Genomic DNA, 21,404 nt, shown 5'->3' with positions numbered 1-21,404 from the left:
AAGTCTGGTACTTATTTTGTCAATATCTTTTTGCCAATCAAGCCTACACTGGTTGTCAAATGGTGGTGGTGGAGCAAACACAAAGACACATTTTATATACAATGGGCTTCTTTCAGTTTCCATCTATCAAATCCACTCACAAGGCTTTGGTCAGCCTGAAGCTACAGCAGGAGATACTTGCCCCAGGTGCTTTGCAGTGGGACTAAACCCAGAACCACGTGGTTGGGTAGCAAGCTTCTTACAACATGGCTGTGCCTGTGCCTATTTAAACTTCTTTTTAATAAGGATTCTTATTTCTCAAAACTGACTCACCACATTTTGCTATAGATGAGGCATTCACTCCACTGACAACAGTAGCATATTTTCATCCAACGCTCACATAAGAGATGCATGCATGGCCGTGTTGTTGAGATGGAAAAGGATGGTACAAGAAAGAACTGGAAATACATTGTGACTAGCAATGTATAACATCTGACAATGTGCTTGATACATTGATACACACACACATATAAAATCACTGAAAAATTTTAAATTTTTATAAAATAAAAAGCATGTGAAAACTTATAAATAAATTGGATGCAGTTTAATGTTTTACAAATTTATTGTTATGCATCAACATATGCATGAAAATTAAGTATTTTTGTTGATTTTAAAATATTGTATGTTTTTTTTTTTCTCTGTGCATGACCTTATGGCAGCCGAGGCATTTTCAATTTGTCTTCTTACCTCAATTGAACACTCATAGAGAGTCGAAAATGTTTCAACTGTAAATTGTCTCAAATTTTTAAAGTCAATTTATCATTCTCTGGAATGAAACAACCCCCTTCCACAGTTGTAGAGTCTCAACCATCTCCTCATTGGAGCAAGTCCATGTTGAAAAACAGAGGATGTTAGCACCAAAGTGGAGTAAACACAAATGGAAGAAAAGAAACAGGGAAGGGATAAAGAAGATCAATTATGCAAACTCAGGCCTGTGAATCATTTGTGTAATGTAGCCTATTCATATATTTTCAAAGCAAATTTGATATTGACCAAACTTTGAAAACTCTTATAAATTTAATTATCAAAAATCTGCAGGGATGATAAGAATCTAAATGAGGGACAATATATCTCAAAATGTATAGTAATTTATAGATTGACAATTAATTCTCAAGAATAATAAAAAGCCTTGAAGCGGCTTAATTACATCAATGTTTTTAAGTAATTGTTTAAGGTTTAATATCTTACAAAGAAAGTAGGCTCAAAAGTAAGATCAGAAATGAGGAAGGTGTGATGATGAAGAATTTGTTGAATAGTTCCACTGTGATGTGAAAAATGGGTAATTAAGTACCTGTTGTATATGTTTAGAACTGTTAACTTGACCTGTGTGTCCAAGTCCTTCATCAACTTTGTTATAGCATGGGCTTTATTTTATTGGTCCACAAAAGTGCATCATTACAATACCAAACATTCAGATCCTAGTCAGACTCCATCCTAACAATATCATTGACACCTAGGATCAGTAATGTCGCTCTGCTGAATTTTTGAGGCAGAAATGATGGGCTGGTCATGAAAGAAAAGATAGGAGTGTTCAACACAATTTAATGCAACATAACCTACAGTACAATATTACAAAATAACTGAGTAATCTGTCATACATACATGCATGGCCAAATACATGTACACACAAATATAAATGCTTATATACACACATATAAAATCCTCCCAAAATATACTATGTATATTTTGGGAGGATTCTGTGTGGTTCAAAGAAGTATGATAGCTGATTCTCTAATCAACCGAAGGAAACTGTTTTTCTAGGCTGCAACCTATAACATATTTTTTTTCTTTCTGTTTTTTTATTATTTTTTAATTTTTTTTTTAAATACTTTTTTGTGAGAGTAGAAGGATTTGAACTCAGAACAAGCACAAACACTGCAAAACATCTAGTCCAACACTCTAATTCCACCAATCCACTACTCTGGACTGGTACTCTATTTATCAACCTGAAGGTGTGGCAAGCAAATTGATCTTAGTAGAATTTGAACTCAGAGCACACAGAAAAAATATTGCAAAGCTCTGTCAAATCACAACCCCCTTCACGGAGATGGCCCTGCTTGATCTGTAGAAAAGGCATGGGAGAAACTCCATACAATGTACTTGGTGTAAGCTATGGACACGTAAAAGGTGCAGCAATATCAAAGGAAGGTTAACCGGGAAGATAGTTTTTGTGTGTGGCAGATGCACTGGGGCAATAAACACTGAAGATGTACAGAAAACAGATTCCATCACATGCCAGGGAAGGAAACTAGAAGTAGTTAATAGCTTCTGCCACTTAGGCAACCAAGTCTGTAGTGGGGATGGTTGCTCTGAGAGTGTAACGACTAGAGTAAGAATAGTCTGGGCAAAGTTCAGGAAGCTCCTACCTCTGCTGGCAACTAAAGGCCTCTCGCTCACGGTGAAAGGTAGACTGTATGATGCATGTGTACGAACTGCCATGCTATACAGCAGTGAAACATGGGCCATGAATGCTGAGGACATGCGTAGACTTGAAAGAAATGAAGCTAGTATGATCTGCTGGATGTGTAATGTCAGTATGCATACATGACAGAGTGTAAGCGCCCTGAGAGAAAAGTTGGGCATAAGAAGCATCAATGTGATGTGCAAGAGAGACGACTACGCTGGTATGGCCATGTGTTATGTAAGTGCCACTCCCTAACTGTAGAAGAGGTAGACCCAGGAAGACATGGGATGAGATGGTGAAGTATGACCTTCAAACATTGGGCCTCACAGAGGCAATGCTAGGAAACTGAGACCTTTGGAGATATGCTGTGATTGAGAAGACCCGGCAACTAAAGTGAGATGGCAGCCACACACATCCAGCCCTGTTAAAAATACTCTTGATTCATTGGGCAATACGATATACTTGAGAAGTCAAGTAAAACCAATATCATAGCTGGGGCCAGTGCCCTCAGGCTGGCTTCCATGCTGATGGCACATCAAAGGCACCATCCGAACGTAGTCGAACACAGGTCCGCATGACTGGCTACTGTGCTAGTGGCATGTAAAAAACACCAACTGATTGTGATTGATGCCAGGACTCTGCTGAGTGACTCTTGTGCCGGTGGCACTTAAAAAGCACCATCTGAACGTTTGTTGCCAAGCCTGCCATACTGGCTCTGGTGCCGGTGGCATGTAAAAAGCACCAATCAATCGTGACCGATGTCAGTACCCCTGTACTGGTTCCTGTGCCAGTGACACATCAAAAGCACCATCCGAATGTGATTGCTGCCAGGCCCGCCATACTGACTCCTGTGCCGGTGGCATGTAAAAGCACTCAGTACACTATCGGAGTGGTTGGCGTTAGGATGAACGTCCAGCTGCTGGCACTTCAGACCTCAAACAGTCCAACCCATGCCAGCATGGAAAACGGACATTAATCGATGATGATATACTTCATTTTTGTATCTGGTTTGCAAGATTCTTTATGTGAATTTGTGTGTTGAAACAAATTTTGTTGTATCTGGGGAGAATCATAGTGCCTTAATATAACATATTCACTTTCCACTCATTTATTTATTTCAGAAAGCTTTTTTGTTGCTGCATTTGCAACCGAATCAATGAATTTTGACTCTGACTGTCCATTATTGAAGCTGTGTTCCTTTGTTTTTTTTTGTGAGATATTGTTGCGTGAGTGTGTGTGCACACCAGGGTGCTTGGGTATGTATATGTGTATATGCATGTATCTTGTATATTCATGTGTTTGTGTGTGTGTGTGCATGCCTTTGTGTATGTATGTGTGTGTACCTCTGCTTCCTTGCATGTGCATGTTTGAGTGTGTCTATGTGTATGAGCTTGTGTGAGTATGTATGTGCACCTGTTATGTGTGCATGTGTGTCTCCACATGTCTTTGTATAATCACTATTTTCTAACATTTTCTTGTCCCCACTGATTCTGTCCTTTTTGTATCATTTGGAAAACTTCATACAGTAAATGAAATCTTGTGTATACCGTAAATCCTCAAGTATAATCCGCATTTTTCCCCCAAAATTTAAAGGTCAAAAATGAAAAATATTTTCTAAGCAATGTCTAAGTCTCTATTTGCTGTCTGGCAATGTTTATTCAGACGCATTTTGTGAAGTCGGGCGTGAAAATACCTTAAGCTATATTTATTTTTCACTGACGTTATTACTGTTATTTCTTTATTTTCTGCAAAGTGCACAAAAAAGCTACACATTTGCATTGTGTTATATATACAATAATAAGGACGTTACCATATATATGTTTACAAACCAAGAACATTATATAGACCTCCTTGACTCAAGTTAGAGAAGGGGTGCGTATTATACACAAGGTTTAGGTTTTTCAGAGGTACAGCCCCCTAAATATCCCCTGCGTATTATACTCTAGGATTTACGGTATTCATTTTACAAGTTTAGCAAACAGAAGGATATAATTTTCATCATTTTTAATAAGTTTGCCTTTAATATATTTTTATGTTTTTAGATACAACAGAGTTTTTATAAACTAAATATTTAAAAGAAATGGGGTTCCATTGATGTGAATGGAAGTGCTGTATTTAGTCATTTATTATTTCAAGCCAGTTTAGCATCAAGGACAGGCAATCAATCATTTGTATGTTTGCATGGGTAGTCTATTGTAACTCAGATGAACGGAGCTCACTATAAGCAGGAAGCTTTCCAAGTTCATTGCTATTGTTTTGTGAAGCCTTAACTAGAAGATTTATATAGTCTATATTTCAGATCCATTTAATCATAGTTAAGGGATTCTCTTCTAAACATTGCCTAAGTCTTCTATTCCAACAAACCACAAAGAGACTAATCACATCTCTAGCAATACTGACACTGATGACTGCCCCATTTTTCATGTATAATTTGTAGTTGAATCTAAATCTATCATCTTTCAATGTATGATCACCTTGCTCGACCGATTAGTTTTCTGGAGTTTGGATGGGTTTATTGTCATGAATCAACCTATGCACAAAAATGAAATGCTTTTATTGATTTTAAAATATTGTAAAAGAGTTACTTTCAAAATTTTTCTCGCTTTGTGCATGGCCTTATGGTAGATGAGGTTATTTTCTGCATGTCTTCTTGCATCAGTCCAATTCCTTGAAAATTAAGCTCTTGCAGAAAGCAAAGAAAACTTTGAATATCAACGAGATTGATCAAAAAGAAGATCGAAAATGTTTGTACTGTAAATCGTTCCAAACTCTCTGAGTCAGTTTATATTACCATTGTTCAGTGGGGTTCTTTTTTTTTTTTTTACTGTTGAGGTTATGGTAGGTAGTCTGCCTTGATCAAATCTGGTGAGGTAAAATGTCTTTATCTCATAGCATTGACACTGTTTTAGGAAAAGATCCAGTTTTAATTGATATCCAGTGTAGAACTCTACCTCACTTTCACAAATAATCTCCACGGCAAAATTAATGATTAAAAAAACCACTTAAATCCAAATGAACACCTATAAACACACAAAATTCAAAAGTACTGAAGAAAAAACAATGTATCTAGTTTGTGGCTGTAACAGACCTGAAGTAGATAAGGAAAAAGCTCAAGCAAACTAACTAATTAAATGATTGGATAAAGAATTGCCTAGACAACTGTTTAATTAGTTAATTAATATTGTTGGCACTCTGTCGCTTATGACGTCGAGGGTTCCAGTTGATCCGATCAACAGAACAGCCTGCTCGTGAAATTAATGTGCAAGTGGCTGAGCACTCCACAGACACGTGTACCCTTGACGTAGTTCTTGGGGATATTCAGCATGACACAGTGTGACAAGGCTGACCCTTTGAATTACAAGCACAACAGAAACAGGAAGTAAGAGTGAGAGAAAGTTGTGGTGAAAGAGTACAGCAGGGTTCGCCACCATCCCCTGCCGGAGCCTCATGGCGCTTTAGGTGTTTTCGCTCAATAAACACTCACAACGCCTGGTCTGGGAATCGAAACCGCGATCCTATGACCGCGAGTCCACTGCCCTAACCACTGGGCCATTGCGCCTCCAGTTAATTAATAATAATAACAAAAAAAAAAAATTAGCGTGTGATTTTATTGGTAAAATTACTCCTACTGATAGTACAACACACACACGTTAGAATAAGAACAGGATGGAGAAAGTTGAGAGAGCTTTAGTCTGTGGGCAACCAAAGGTTTTTTGTCTGCAAGTGAAAGGAAGGTTGTATAAGAACAGCAATACTATGAGGTAGAGAGATGTGAGCCCTGAATACAGAGAACATGAGCAAGCTAGAGAGGAATGAAGTTAGTATGCTCCACTAGATGTGCAATGTCAATGTACATGCGTGACAGAGTGCAAGTATATCAAGAGAAAAGTTAAGCATAAGAGGAATTAGATGTAGAGCGCAAAAGAGCAGACTGTGCTGGTTTGATCATGTGATGCATATGGATGAGGACAGTTGCATAAAGAAGTGCTGATCATTTAGAATGGATGGAACTTGTGGAAGAGGTAGACCTAGGAAGACATGGGATGAAGTATTGAAGGCTGATCTCAAAACACAGCCTTACAAAGATGACAAAGGACTAAGATATCAGGTGCCTTGTTGTACTCAAGAAGACCCGCTGACCACAACAGAACTGATATCCTTAATCCAGCTTGGTAACGCTTGTCCATGTGGGGCTCTACCCTGTCACCTTTTCCCTCCCCCACATTTTATACCCTAACACTTATCACTTCTCTATCATAAGGGCAGAATAGGCACATGCTACATCCCTCCAGCTTTCTCAATTACCTTTCTTCCCCAACGCAAACCACTTTCATTTCTCGTTATCTTACTCAACCTACTGTCTCTAACAATCATCTTTCTGCACCTTCTCTTCCCCCCCACTGTGTTCTTCTCCATCATTAACACCTCACTTATCTGCTATCACCCACAATGTCCTCACATATCTACTGCAACCCCATCCCCAAGCCTCTCCTAGGTTTCTCTTTATCATTTGCTTTGGTCACCTCAATGCTATCCAATTACCCAGTCCAAATCTCTTTATCACTTCACTTATTCTCACCACTCCCAAAGTCTTTCGAGAGCATGTTCCAACACATTTTCATCATTTCTCTCACTATTGCTCTCCTTATCTTATTTTACTCTCTATCTCACTCTCCTTTCTCTTCCAACTGGGTAATCTATGTATCTACAGCAAGATACATATCTCTGTCCCTCTATACCTTTAATCTCTCAAGTCATCTCCACTCCCAGTTGAGAGGGGGTCTCTGTCTTTTGTCTTCTTTTGCCTTTTTGTCATGCAAGGTACTTGGTGACTACATCAGTGCTGATGCCACATAAAAAGTACCCAGTACATTCAGTAAAGTGGTTGGCATTAGAAAAGACATCAAGGCATGTAGAAACCATGCCAAGATTGAAAGTTAACATCCACTTTCCATACTGGCATGGGCTGAACAGTTCGACAGAAGCTGGCAAGATGGAGAGTTGCACCAGGCTCCACTTATCAGTTTTAGCATGATTTTTGTGGCTGGATGCCCTTCCTGATGCCAACCACTATACAGAGTGTACTGGATGCTTTTTACATGGCACCAGCATTGGTGCTTTTTATGTTAGAGAGAAATAGATGGTATTGAAGATGTATTAGGGCCTACCCATAGTGAACAGTGGAGGGGGTATAAGTAGTAGAGAAGGATGTTCTGTGAGGAGATATATTTAGAGATGGGGAAGACATGACTGTAGCAAGTGCTAGTGAGGGAATTTGGAGAGATTGATATGTGAGGGCATGAAGAGAGTGCATGTAGCACATGAGAGCGGGGAGGGGAGGGGTGGGGTCTGCAGCAGGTGTTGGGAAGATGGGAGAGTTTTGACAGAGGTCAGATAATGTATATGTGTGTGTAAGGCAGGTGGAAAATGTCCGTAAAGGACATGCATGCATGTGTAGATGGCCATGTTTTCACTTAGCTTGATGTGTCTTCTCAAGTACAGCAAATTGTTAGAAGTCTCAGACACTTGTCATCTCTGCGAGGCTCAGCATCTGAAGACCATTTCTCACCACTTCACCTCTCATCTCGCCTGGGTCTACCCCTTCCACAGGTTCCCTCCACAATTAGAAATCAGTACTTCTTTATGCAGCCTCAAGTCTGTCAGTTGTATTTTTGAAGTAATTGTTTTAAGATAGGCCACTATCACCTCACCTACACATATCCTAGGAAATTTCACTTTACATTAACATAGGTTTGTTCAAAGTAACCAAATTACAGATTGGCTGCCTTCAAGTGAGTATGTAAGGCAGTAGTAATAACAACAGCCAATATTTCTTCAGTAACAAAGATGGCAAGCTGGTAGAATCATTAGCATGCCAAGCAAAATGCTGACTTTACATTCTGAGCTTCCAATTCTGATGAGGTTGATATTGCCTTTCATCCTTTTGGGGCAATAAAATAAGTATCGGTTGAACATTGTGGTCAATGTAATCTACTTACACCCCACCACCCAATGTTGCTGACCTTGTGCCAAAATCTGAAATCAATATTTCTATGTCTGAATGTCAACAGAATAAAAACCAATGTGTTAGGCAGCGACAAGGTGCAAGAACCTAGTGCCATCTTAAGGTGGCCTTACATTATAGATTGTTGTTGTTGGCACTCTGTCGCTTACGACGTCGAGGGTTCCAGTTGATCCGATCAACGGAACAGCCTGCTCGTGAAATTAACGTGCAAGTGGCTGAGCACTCCACAGACACATGTACCCTTAACGTAGTTCTCGGGGATATTCAGCGTGACACAGTGTAACAAGGCTGACCTTTTGAATTACAGGCACAACAGAAATAGGAAGAAAGAGTGAGAGAAAGTTGTGGTGGAAGAGTACAGCAGGGTTCGCCACCATCCCCTGCCAGAGCCTCGTGGAGCTTTAGGTGTTTTCGCTCAATAAACACTCACAATGCCCGGTCTGGGAATCGAAACCGCGAGTCCGCTGCCCTAACCACTGGGCCATTGCGCCTCCACACATTATAGATATATAGGAAAGATAAAAACTCAATACTGTGTACATTGCACAAATAACAGTTACATAAAAGATGCAGAGGAATCTTAAGTAGATTAGTAAAGAACCAGAATTGAAAAATGCTAAGATGTACAGGATAGTTACTTGTATGGGTACACATAAGATGAAATCATGAATTACTCAAATGGTCCACTAGATGTGTATGTCAATACATGTTATCTGTGCGGTCTAATTAGAACTGGGGAATGTAGCAAAAACAGTAGAAAGGAGTTAGCTAAGTTCAAGAACTGTTGACCGTTAGTGACAATGAATTTTTGTCTGGATGCAAATAAGACTATATGAAAATTTTCAGAGAATGCAGTGCAAGTAAAACATAGGTATTAAATTCAGAAGATCTGCAGCAAGGGTGTGTTGGATGTGTAATGTTAGCTCTAATGAAAGACTGAGTAAAAGCTGAATAAATAGAGATGCTGGGAATCAGTCAATGTACAACTACACAGGTGTGGGTAAGTGATGTTATTTAAAAAGGATATACTGGATGAGAAAATTCCATGAGCTGAAAGTGGAGAATAGAAAGAAGTGGTAATATCAGAATGTGGGATGGTGAGCTGGCAGAATTGTTAGCATGCGGGGCAAAAAACTTAATGGCTTTCAGTCTGTTTTTATGTTCGGAGTTCAAATTCCACTGAGGCTGACTTTGCCTTTCATCCTTTCAGGGTTGATAAAACAAATACCATTTGAGGGCTGGGGTTGATGCAATCAGCTTGCCCTCTCCCTAACACTGCTGACCTTGTGCCAAAATTTGAAACCAATATCAGAATGTGGGTCCCACAGACCAGATAGCAATGAATCAACAGAAATGTCAATGTACAGTAAGAAAACCATGTCAATGAGATTGACAAAAATTAACATGGTGTGGTTGATGAAGATTTCTTTCCTGTATGAATTATGAAATGCTTATTTAAGTCACCTTTATACCAGAAAGCTTTACCACAGACTTCACATTTGTGTGTTTTGTCATTTGTATGAATTATATAATGTTTCTTTAAGTCTTTAATACACAAATAGGATTTAGGACAAAGTTCACATTGATAGGGCCTCTCTCCTGAATGAAGTAACTTATGTTTTTTCAAGGTAGAACTTTCTGAAAAAGTTTTATCACAAACTTCACAGTAGTATTGTTTCTCTCCAGTGTGGACCTTTTTATGTCTATCTTTGTTAGATTTTAATGAAAATGCTTTACCACAAATGTCACAGCTAAATGGTTTCTCTCCACTATGAACCACTTTATGGTTCTTCAAGTAATCACTGCATGAGAAAGATTTACCACAAGTTTCACAGATGTAAGGTTTCTCTCCGGTATGAAGGGCTTTATGCCTCTTTAAATTATGACTTTTTGCAAATACTTTACCACAAATATCACACTTTTGTGTATGGAGCATCTTATGCTTTATTAAGTCAGTGTTATCCCAGAAAGTATTACCACAAAAGTTACAGTAATAAGGCTTCACTCCTGTGTGAGCCATTTTATGCTTAGTTAAATCGCTTTTTCTAGGGAATGATGTATCACAAATTTCACATTCATATATTTTATCTCCAGTATGAACCAACATATGTTGCTTTAATCCACTGTTAATTGGAAAAGTTTTACCACAAATTTCACAGTGGAATGGTTTCTCTCCTGTGTGAATCATTATATGCCTCTTTAGAGTAGAACGTCTGTTAAAAGCTTTGTTACACACATCACATGTATATGGTTTCTCTGTTGTATGAACAAGCTGATGGTCCATTAAGATACTTTTGTAAGAAAATATTTTACCACAGATGTTACAATGATATGGACTTTCTCCAGTGTGAATCATTTTGTGCTTCTTCAAGTAACAATTATTGAAGAACATTTTACCACAAATTTCACAATGAAATGGTTTCTGTCCAGTGTGAATCATTTTATGCTTTGTTAAGTCATTTCTTCTGGAGAAGGCTTTGTCACAAAAGTCACATTTGTATAATTTTTCCCCTGTATGAAGCACTATATGTTGTTTTAATACACCTTTACTTGAGAAGCATTTACCACAAATGTCACAGCGGAAGGGCCTCTCTCCTGAATGAACTAGTAGATGGTATTTCAAAGCACCATTTCGAGAGAAGGTTTTATCACAAATCTCACAGTGGAATGGTTTCTCTCCTGTGTGGATAACTTTATGTTTCTTTAAGTTAGGACTTCTTTTGAAAGTTTTACCACAAACATCACATTTGTATGGTTTCTCTACAGTATGAACAAGTTTATGTGACTTTAAATAATTATTAGATATAAATGTTTTACTACATATATCGCAGTGATATAGTTTCTCTTCAGTATGAGACTGCTTATGTAAATCAAAATGTGAAATGTATGAGAACTTTTCATTACAAATCTCACAGTAGTATTTTGTCTCTTCTGCATCAACCACAGTGTCTTCCATTATACTGTGATGCTTTCACACAATGCAACTTTTAATACTTACAATATGACTGTACTTTCAACAGACAATGTAAGTTTTCAGTTTTCTATAAATTCTGCAGTGTATATTTTAGTTAATACAGTTCAATGAGTCCATCTTCATTTAGGAATAGTTTTCATGATACAAACAATTCCTGAAATATAAGAAGACTGACATTAACATGGAGTTAACTATAATAACTTCAGAAATATAAAACTAAATATCTATAGCAGGATAATAGTTTAAAAAGCTAATGGTACAGCCAAAAAAAAAAATAGTTCTTAACATGTGTAAGATTAAGTACAAATTCATTGGCTTTTCTTTGAAATTCAAAGTCAATGTAAATTCTAAAACATTATCTGATAAAACAAGGAAATGTGTAAGAGCTGCAAAAATACAAATCTTGAGGAAGATGTGAAGACAAACAAGCAAGTTTGTATGGGCACAGGGAATTTCAGAGCTAGTGACAAGTAGCTTTGAAGTTGAACTGTTATTTATCACAGATAAATGAAACTAAAAATTAATGGTGTTAATTGTATGAAAATTGTAAAGATACAGATTTTGTGGATGCAGGATGAATCCAAGCTTGATAGTCATATTAGGCATCAAGAATTCCAAAGTTAGAGATAAGTAGCTTAATAATTTATGGTATTATCTTATTTTAAGTTTAACATACTATAATGTTAAGTAATTTAAGAAGGCAAAACTAACAGTAGTGAGTCATACGAAAATTTAACTGTGAAAGTCACAAGCAAGAAGAGTTTTAATATATGAAAGGAATCATGACATAACAATCAAACTATTGCTAATAGAGTTTTTTTAGAATAAGGCATTACAAAGAATCTTGGAGATCAAATGGTATGATTTTGTAGGAAATAAAGTGGGTCAAAACAACGAAAGTGACATACACAGATGAAGAAATGAGAAGTAAATGATGTATCTGAAGGTTGAGTAATATGCCAAGTAGCAGAACGGACTGTCAAAGGACCAGAATGAGAGAAAAACTTAGGCTCACTTGACTGAAGACAATGCAGATTGGACATTAAAAATGGGCAAAAGCTGAAACAGTAACAAAATAGACAAAACTGGCAGAAATGCATTGTGACCCTTTGCATTAAATGACGTTGGAGACTTTCTGCTAGTTAATTTTTATAATTAAAATAGTTAATGAAATGCATTTAAAAGATCATAAATGTACTTTACAAGTGAGTGAAGTTGTAAAGTCATGCAGTTACCGAATTATTGTTTGATTATAAGCATAAACTTTACGGAATATATTGAGTACTTTTTTTCCACCAGTTCCAGACACAAACGTATTTATTTAACATGTTTATATGTACATCTTCATGGTGTTAACAGTTTTTGTCTGATGTCTACTTAGATTTTAACCTAAATAAAGTGCCCGTTCAGGCGGTGAATTTGCAAGTTGGACAAAATATGCCTTGCGTTATTTGTACAGGTTCTTTATTTCCAGCTACCGTCAACTTTACTTTTTATCCTTTATTCGCCGATGAAATAAACTACTAGTCAAGAACTGGTGTCGACTTAATCGACTAATGCCTCCAAATTTCTGATTTGTGTCCATAGACACAGCTATCTAGATTAGTTATTTACGTTCTAAGTTCGCCTGCGACACTACTGATGTAAACTGAATCGATCCTTGCCTTTTCCTTGGGCAACATCAGTAGCATGGAGCAAAGAAACTAATACAATAACTCTTTCCCAGGGACAGATTTTTTTTTTATCATAGTCAACCTCTGGCCATCAGACATCTTTCAAGAATCGAGCTGACTTTATAATAGGCCACACAGTATTTGTTGATAAGTTGGTGGGTGAATAATTCATTCTCTATTTCACGAGTGCTGTACACATCCATTTAGATAGATGTACCTCACACCCATGAATTAAGTCTTACGAATCAGTCCATTATATTGAGGGAGCACAAACATGAGAACATATTGTTAGTAGTTCTTGAGTGTTTTAGCGGAGTTATAAGCATTCGAACTAGACCTCCGGTCCTCCAGTATTGTAGTATAATTTCAAGAGTGTTTACATTTCTTGATTACCATTTACGGCAATCCTTTAATACTGTTTTAGTAAACACATATAACGTTTAAAATGTCTCTTCACAAAACGCATTACCGAAACATAGATAACAATAAAATACAACTGTAAACTACAAACACAACAACTATCTATGCTAAATAAATAAGACAAAAAATATCTTACATCAACACTGCTTCTTCGGGTCTCGATTTCTTTCTCTTTTTAAACAACACATCATTTAAGTATCGAGGGAACTTCTACGTGCAAGAAATAACAGCCAAATCTACCCCTATTGTCTTAGAAATAGAGATAGCAATTGCAATAAGATGGTAGCGTGTATTTCCCGAAATAGCTAGATAATCTATACCTGAGAAAAAATATGAGAAAGTCAGGGCTGGAATGTTGTTTGATCAAGGATGAAAATAGCTAAACAACAATAAGAACAATACATTCACTATTTACACATAAACGACTGGATTCAAACGAGAAGGTGTTACATGGCCTGGCTGACCGGTAACGAAGACAAAAGTAAGCGATCATTGCCAGCACATGGCTAAACTAAGTAATAACGATTCCTGTCAACAACGGATTCAAGAAGGAATAATATCTGACCTTTCACCTGAACCTGGTGGCAGATAACCGTTCGACTTACAAGAAACAGTCGTCATATTTCCTTCAAATAACACCCTTTTCTCTTTCAAAGAGGGATATATTAAATGATGAAGTCCAGGGATTATTTGTTTGTTAATTTGTTAGCCAGCAGATCATTTTTTTTTCCTCTGGTAGCGATGCTGTTTTTTGTTTCTTGTTCTTTTATGGTAAACATAGGCCGGCTTCTTTTGTGCGGTCGAGTTTTGTTGTTAACTTTGAATTTTTTTTTTTAATTAAGAGGTAGAATAACATAGATTGTTAAATAAGCATTTTTCTCCCATTAAGATTCGAGAAAATCTTTTAAAATACCATTTTTTTTTTTGCGAAGACCGGAGATTAATCGACAGAAAAATGAGGTCACTGGCAACTGAAGAGTTAGCGGTGATTAATCAGTAGCAAATTTACTTTGGAACTGATCATCAATTTTTCTTTTCGGATCTTTCTGAATTGACGGGCACCACTTTTCATTTATGTTTTATATTACTTTATGTGATAAAATAAGAAAAATGTTCAGGTTTATCTTTCGGTCGAAGTTACAGAGAAATTATTTCGTAAAATAGCCCAAAATTATGATCACAAACATTTCATTCACTAGTACATGCCATTAAACTTCAATATTCACCAAGATTGCTCCGTTGCTTTGGGTATAGAATCCTTTCCATTCGTATCAGTAACAACGATATTTAACTGTTTCCAGCAAAATGATAGAGCTACTGTTTTATAAAATTCAGTCACTAAGAATCGGAGCTTACCTCATGATGTCTTCTGAAGAGATTCACATTCTTAGTCACCAAGCTCTAGAAACATTCCAAGTTGCAGCCAAGCTTGAGAATTCAAAAGGTCCGAATGATATAATCTTTTAGTCATACTTTTCACCTGTATCGTATTACTATTACAAATCAAGAAGATAATGGTGCATTTGCCTTTAATTACACAAAAACGGAAAGATGCAAGGAAATATTACAAGAGGTTGCTAAATGGCAAGAATGCATTAAATAGGCACCAGCTGTTAATAGATTTACAATTGGTAGCACAGTTTGGGATATGAATTCACAGAAAGCAGCTGGACAATTAAGGATAGTTGCTAAGACACTGAAAGTATCTAGTGAAGTAGGACATATTAGCCACTCATAGTCAATCAAGTTGGGGTGTCAAGCAAATGACCAGCATAATCAGTGGTTCCCAAAGTGGATGTTAAAAAGATCCAGGGGGAGTACATTGAAGAAAATTGGGATGATGATAATGAGGTAGCCAAAAGGGGGCAATGAATCTAAAAACAACAAAATAATGGGTTAATTAGGTTAAGTTTCATTTGTAAAATACAGTTGTTTTGAATTTGCTTCAGTTGTTTATCATGTTTTGTGTTGTCCATATTAGAATTAAAATCACTCTTCTTATTACAACTAGATTTCTTGTTTCGAATAGTAGATGAAGAATAAGATTGAACAGAATCAATGTAGGTAACTTTATCTTTATACCCTGCATTAACTAAAGCATTCTGCCTTCTCATTAAAAGTGTCAACATTGGCGGATAGTTTAGACAATCTAACTGAAATATTTTTAACATCTGTACTTAGGCCAGTTTTGTTTGTGTGCGTGGTTGTCTGTAATTTAATATCGCCAAACTGGTGCATAATGGGAGAATACTCTGAAAGTAAGGTACAGCTGAAAAGTGAATACAAATGGAATAAAACAAGTTTTGCGTAAATTGGAACACGGATTCCTGAGAGTTTGCATTTTTACAGAAGCATTTTTGTAGAAGTGTGCACATACACCATAAATAAATGCTGTTACTGAAATTCAAATTTATCCTGGAAGTTCTATTTCTATTAGATGCTGTAAATAATCAATAAAACCTTAAACATGAACTTGTAAACCAGACCTATAATGACTTGAATGAATTGAAATATTTAACTGAATCATCATGAAATTAACTTTCATTTCAATGCAATGTTGAAATCAGCTTCAATGTTTTATAACGTGAACTGTCAGTGACCCAGTGCATCACAGGCAGTCTAGTTCTAACTCATCCAGTAGAAGTGTCTCAACTGAATCATCAGTCTCTTACATGTTGCCCCTTTCCTCTTCAATTCATTTACAATGTTTATTGTTTTGTCTACAAAACAGCTTTGTGATCCTATAAATAGTTGCTAATCCATTTTAACTGTTGTTATTCTGCTATCACATGCCAAGTGCTCAACAAATTCATTCTCACCTTATCCCAGTGTATTCTGCACTCTATTACTCTATCATTGATCTTGTACTCCTATTTGAAAGCTCTAATAGCCTTGTTGATCTTGTCTTCATCACTTTTTCTTTGGCATAATAAAACATATTTGATATAAATTGTTAGAAATGATTATGGAACAGTGTTTGTATACACCCAACACACTCTGTAAAATGGTTGGTGTTAGGAAGGGCATCCAGCTGTAGAAACATACTAAATCAGACTGGAGTCTGGCGTAGCCCTCCCCCATCAGTGAAATAATTCTTTATAATTCAGTTTACCTCTATTTCTAACACCTTATAACAAATTTCACAGCTCTAGCATCTCCCCAACACAGGTCATTGTTACTTGTTTCAGTTACATTATGCCTTTCAAATATATCCAGGATATGTCCTTCCTCTAATATAGTGTTGTGCTCTCTTCAGCGGGGAGATAACAGTTTACTCAAAGTAGCTGCTCTCAGCTTCCACCACAGCCTCAAGACAGCTCCAGAACCTGGTCCATGTGTTCCTCAGTGTCCTAGAGAAGATTTTCAAACACTTTCTTGATCTTGGCTTGGTGTTGCAGGTAGAGCAGTTGGTGTCTTTCTTAACTGCATCCCCCCACAAAGTAATCCATGGGATTACAATCGGGGAAATTGGGGCTGAAGAAGTTGTAGAATTCTCCAACCACTTCTGACTGTTTTCAGAGGCATGGCAAAGAACTGAATCCTGCTGCCACACATGGCTTTCCAGCAGCAACCCTCTCAAACCATGGATCGATCATAGTCTCCAGCAGCTTCATGTAGCTGCCTGAATTGAGCTTAAGGCCCTATTCAAAGATGTGGGGATGAATTCTGGCATGTGAACACAGTCAGAAGGCCTGCTGTGACCCTTCTGCTGGCCGCAGCTTTGTAGTCTCTGTTGCAACTGTCTCATCATGTCTTAGATGCTTCGGTGTTCACAGATCATTGAGCAGCAGTCATGATATGAGCATTTTGATACCTGGTGCAAATCATCAAGATACAGGTAACTCTTTACCAGTATAAAAATGGCTTCCAATCCACTGTGTCAGCTTTTTCTTAACAGCTTTAATCTTTATACTTTCCAATGTTGTTGACTATTCACCAATACATCGAGCTGTTCCTGAGGAAAGGAGACAAAAAGTTGCCAAATTTAGCCTGAATGTCTTGTACAGTTCACCTGAAAGAAGATACAATATAAATAGAGTATTTCCATAGTACAATTTATCTTAAATGCATTTATATTCTTATAAATTTATGGTTTCAGACTTTATTCCAGTATACTGTCACATATTTACATGCACAGAATCATAAATTTTCTCTTACAAAACTACTTTAAAATATCTTTCAATTAGTGTGTCGTCATCATCATCATTTAATGTCCACTTCACCATGCTTGCATGGTTCAGACAGAATTTGTTGAGGCACGTTTTCTACCTTCATGACAGAACATATTAAATTGGTTCTTTACCCACAAAAGATTCTTCTAAAATAGAGGTGTGTCTTGTGCGAAAGTGTATCTTATATACCCAAATATACGTGAAATACTGTGTACTCTGTGTAAAAATAGCAGGTACATAAAAGATGCAGTGGAACCTCAGGTGGGTTAGCAGAGAACCATAACCTGGAAAATGCTAGACATACTGGAATAGTTAGTTGTACAGGTATGTGAGGATATGATGAATCACTTAAATGGTTCATTAGATGTGCATGATAGTGTATACCACCTAAGTGGTCTAATTAGTATTGGGGAAAGGTGTAGAGAAAGCAGGTTAGCTAGAACATGAAAGAGGTAGGATATGTTCAAAGAGGTATTGACCTTTTTAATGACAAGGGGTTTTGCCATGGATATAAAAGGTAAACTATATGAAATAATTGCACAGAGTATGATGCTGTTTGGTTGTGTAATACAGATACTGAATAAAAGTTGCAGAATAGAAATGAGGTATGTTAGATGTATGTGAACTGGCATGAAATACTGAACACAAATTGAACTAATAGAGAAACTTGATAGCAGCCAATGTGTGCCATGTGCCAATGCACTGGTCTGGGCATTTAATCATAAACAAACAAGAGAAATGGATGGAAAATTCCATGTGTTTGATAGAGGAGAAATAGGAAGAAGTGGTAACATCATATATGTCTCACAGATAAGATGATTGTCAATATGTTGTACAACACTCAAGTCAGCATAGGAAACAAAGGTTAAAATAGGGCTGATTATGATGGTTTCTTTCCTGCATGAATTATGTAGTGCTTATTTAAGTTACATTTATGCATAAAAGTCTTATCACAGATTTCACATTTGTGTGTTTCGTTATTTGTATGAATTGCATAATGTTTCTTTAAGTCTCTAATACATAAATAGGCTTTAGGACAAAGTTCACACTGATAGGGCCTCTCTCCTGAATGAAGTAACTTATGTTTTTTCAAGGTAGAACTTTCTGCAAAAATTTTATTACAAACTTCACAGTGGTATGGTTTCTCTCCAGTGTGGACCTTTTTATGTCTATCTCTGTTAGATTTTAATGAAAATGCTTTACCACAAATGTCACAGCTAAATGGTTTCTCTCCACTATGAACCACTTTATGGTTCTTCAAGTAATCATTGCATGAGAAAGATTTACCACAAGTTTCACAGATGTAAGGTTTCTCTCCAGTATGAACAGCTTTATGCCGCTTTAAATTTTGACTTCTTGCAAATACTTTATCACAAATATTACACTGGTGTGGATTAGAAGCACAAGATTCTGCAATGTGAATCAACTTATGCTTTATTAAGTCAGTATTATTCCAGAAGCTTTTACCACAAAAGTTACAGTAGTAAGGTTTCACTCCTGTGTGAACCATTTTATGCTTAGTTAAGTCACTTTTTCTAGGGAATGATGTATTACAAATTTCACATTTATATACTTTATCTCCAGTGTGAATCAACATATGTTGCTTTAATATACTGTTAATTGGGTAAGTTTTACCACAAATTTCACAGTAGAATGGTTTCTCTCCTGTGTGAATCATTATATGCCTCTTTAGAGTAGAACGTCTGTTAAAAGCTTTGCTGCACACATCACATGTATATGGTTTCTCTGCTGTATGAACAAGTTGATGGTCCTTTAAGATACTTTTGTAAGCAAATATTTTACCACAGATGTTACAATGATATGGACTTTCTCCAGTGTGAATCATTTTGTGTTTCTTTAAGTAACAATCATTGAAGAACATTTTACCACAAATTTCACAATGAAATGGTTTCTGTCCAGTGTGAATCATTTTATGCTTTGTTAAGTCATTTCTTCTTGAGAATGATTTGTCACAAAAATCACATTTGTGTAATTTTTCTCCAGTATGAAGTACCCTGTGTTGCTTTAACACAGCCTTACTTGAGAAAGATTTACCACAAATTTCACAGCGGTAGGGTCTCTCTCCTGAATGAACTAGTAGATGGTATTTCAAAGCACCACATCGTGAGTAAGTTTTATCACAAATCTCACAGCAGAATGGTTTCTCTCCTGTGTGTATCATTTTATGCATCTTTACTTCACACTCTCTTTTGAAAGATTTACCACAAACATCACATTTGTACGGTTTGTTTGCTGTATGAGCAAGCTTATGTGCCTTTAAGTAACTATTATACAAGAACGCTTTACCACATACATTGCAGTGATATGGTTTTTCTCCAGAATGTTTATGCAAATTATAACGAGAAATGTTAAAAAATTTTTTACCACAAATTTTACAATGGTAATTTGTCTTTACTGCATTAACTGTATTGTCTCCCATCATGTTGGTATGTTTTCACACACAACTTTTAATAATAATAATTTGGTTGTAGCTTTCGAAAATATAAATTGGACATTGTAAGTTCAATATTTTGTTAAACTCTCAAAGAATGCCTTTCTTTAGTTAAGAGTCCAACTTAGCATTTACATATTCAAGATGGAAGCATTTTCTGAAATACAAAGAAAACAAACATTAACATGAAGTTAACTATTATGATATAATAAATTTAAAACTACACAATGACAGTATCTTTCAAGGATTCCATCTTAAAATCTAATACTACATCATTCAAGAGATGTTTAGACTACCACAACTGTGAACTAAAACATAGATGTGCCCTAATGTTGTATACAACATTACAATTTCTAGCATATAGGAGGTAATGCTTGTTTCCATGAAATAATGTCTGGACTAGAGGAAAACATTAAAATTAGTATTAGTAAACCATATTCCTACAAAGCTCTATGAACACACTACATCATAACTGGATGCCCTTCCTAACACCAACCACTTTACAGTGTGCTGGGTGCTTTTAATGTGCTACTGATCTGGCTGTATCTCTGCAGCACTGGCACGAGTGCATTTTGTGTGGCACCTATAAAGGACAACCCTTTATAAGAGGACAATGATTTTACTTAGCTTGGTGTGTCTTCTCAAGTACAGCAAATTGCCACAATTTGTTTAAAGGAGAACTGGCAATAGTAACACTCCCCATATGCTGCAACTTCCATAGACATGAGATGTAAACACACAGTGTGTGTGCATTAGGACAGAATAGCTTTCATGAAGCATTGCCTTATATATATATGTGTGTTCTTGATTAATTTTTAAAAACCAAAACAATGCATGTTATAAAAATAATACAAATAATAGTATAAACCATCAACTTGTATTATTAATTTTTAGAATTAAAAAAATTATTAAACACACACACACACACATACATACAAACATACATACATATATATATATATATATATATCTTAATATATATATCTGAAGTTGTGTGTCTGTGTGAAGTCTTTTTGAAAGTTTATAGAAATCCACATTTTCCACTTTTTCGTAAAAATTTTTACATCAATGGAATTTTCTCGATGTGAACTTTCCAGTGCAGTAATTAGATTTTTTAAATTCCGTTTACTTTGTGTGATTTAAGGGAGATTTGGCTGTTGTTTCTAGCAACTTTTATATTTCATCCCTTCTACCTGGAACGCCATTCTTACACACGCGCTCAACATAAAAATATAGAGAATAAGA

General features: G+C 36.4%; 2 protein-coding genes across 3 annotated transcripts in view; both read right to left on the bottom strand.

The window, feature by feature from the left end:
* Nucleotides 1-4,981: 4,981 nt before the first annotated feature.
* LOC106879545 (zinc finger protein 728) lies at nt 4,982-14,875 on the bottom strand. Of its 2 annotated transcripts, none has more exons than XM_052972381.1 (2): nt 13,672-14,875; nt 4,982-11,596 (listed from the first exon to the last, which is right to left on the bottom strand). In XM_052972381.1, exon 2 carries the CDS (start codon nt 11,422-11,424, stop codon nt 9,868-9,870), a length of 1,557 nt encoding a protein of 518 aa, XP_052828341.1. In that variant the 5' UTR covers nt 11,425-11,596; nt 13,672-14,875; the 3' UTR covers nt 4,982-9,867. The 2 variants fall into 2 exon arrangements, with proteins under 2 accessions (XP_052828341.1, XP_014784666.1); XM_014929180.2 differs by having other exon boundaries at nt 14,101-14,875.
* Nucleotides 14,876-17,621: 2,746 nt separating this feature from the next.
* The window catches only part of LOC106879546 (zinc finger protein 99), a 7,091-nt gene continuing 3,308 nt past the window's right edge, over nt 17,622-21,404 (bottom strand). The window contains exon 2 of the mRNA XM_014929181.2: nt 17,622-20,316. Within this exon, the coding sequence (XP_014784667.1) occupies nt 18,588-20,150 (1,563 nt within the window). The 5' untranslated portion in view covers nt 20,151-20,316 and the 3' untranslated portion in view covers nt 17,622-18,587. The remainder of the gene's footprint in view (nt 20,317-21,404) is intronic.

The sequence above is a fragment of the Octopus bimaculoides genome, chromosome 13 (assembly GCF_001194135.2).
Source record: "Octopus bimaculoides isolate UCB-OBI-ISO-001 chromosome 13, ASM119413v2, whole genome shotgun sequence".
Taxonomy (NCBI): Eukaryota; Metazoa; Mollusca; class Cephalopoda; order Octopoda; family Octopodidae; genus Octopus; species Octopus bimaculoides.
The sequence above is the reverse complement of the archived record's forward strand: the minus strand, read 5'-3'. Positions and strand labels throughout refer to the sequence as shown.

Excerpts from the sequence above, each read along its gene's own strand:
- LOC106879545 (XM_052972381.1), bottom strand. The coding sequence starts at position 11,424 with ATGGAAGACACTGTGGTTGATGCAGAAGAGACAAAATACTACTGTGAG.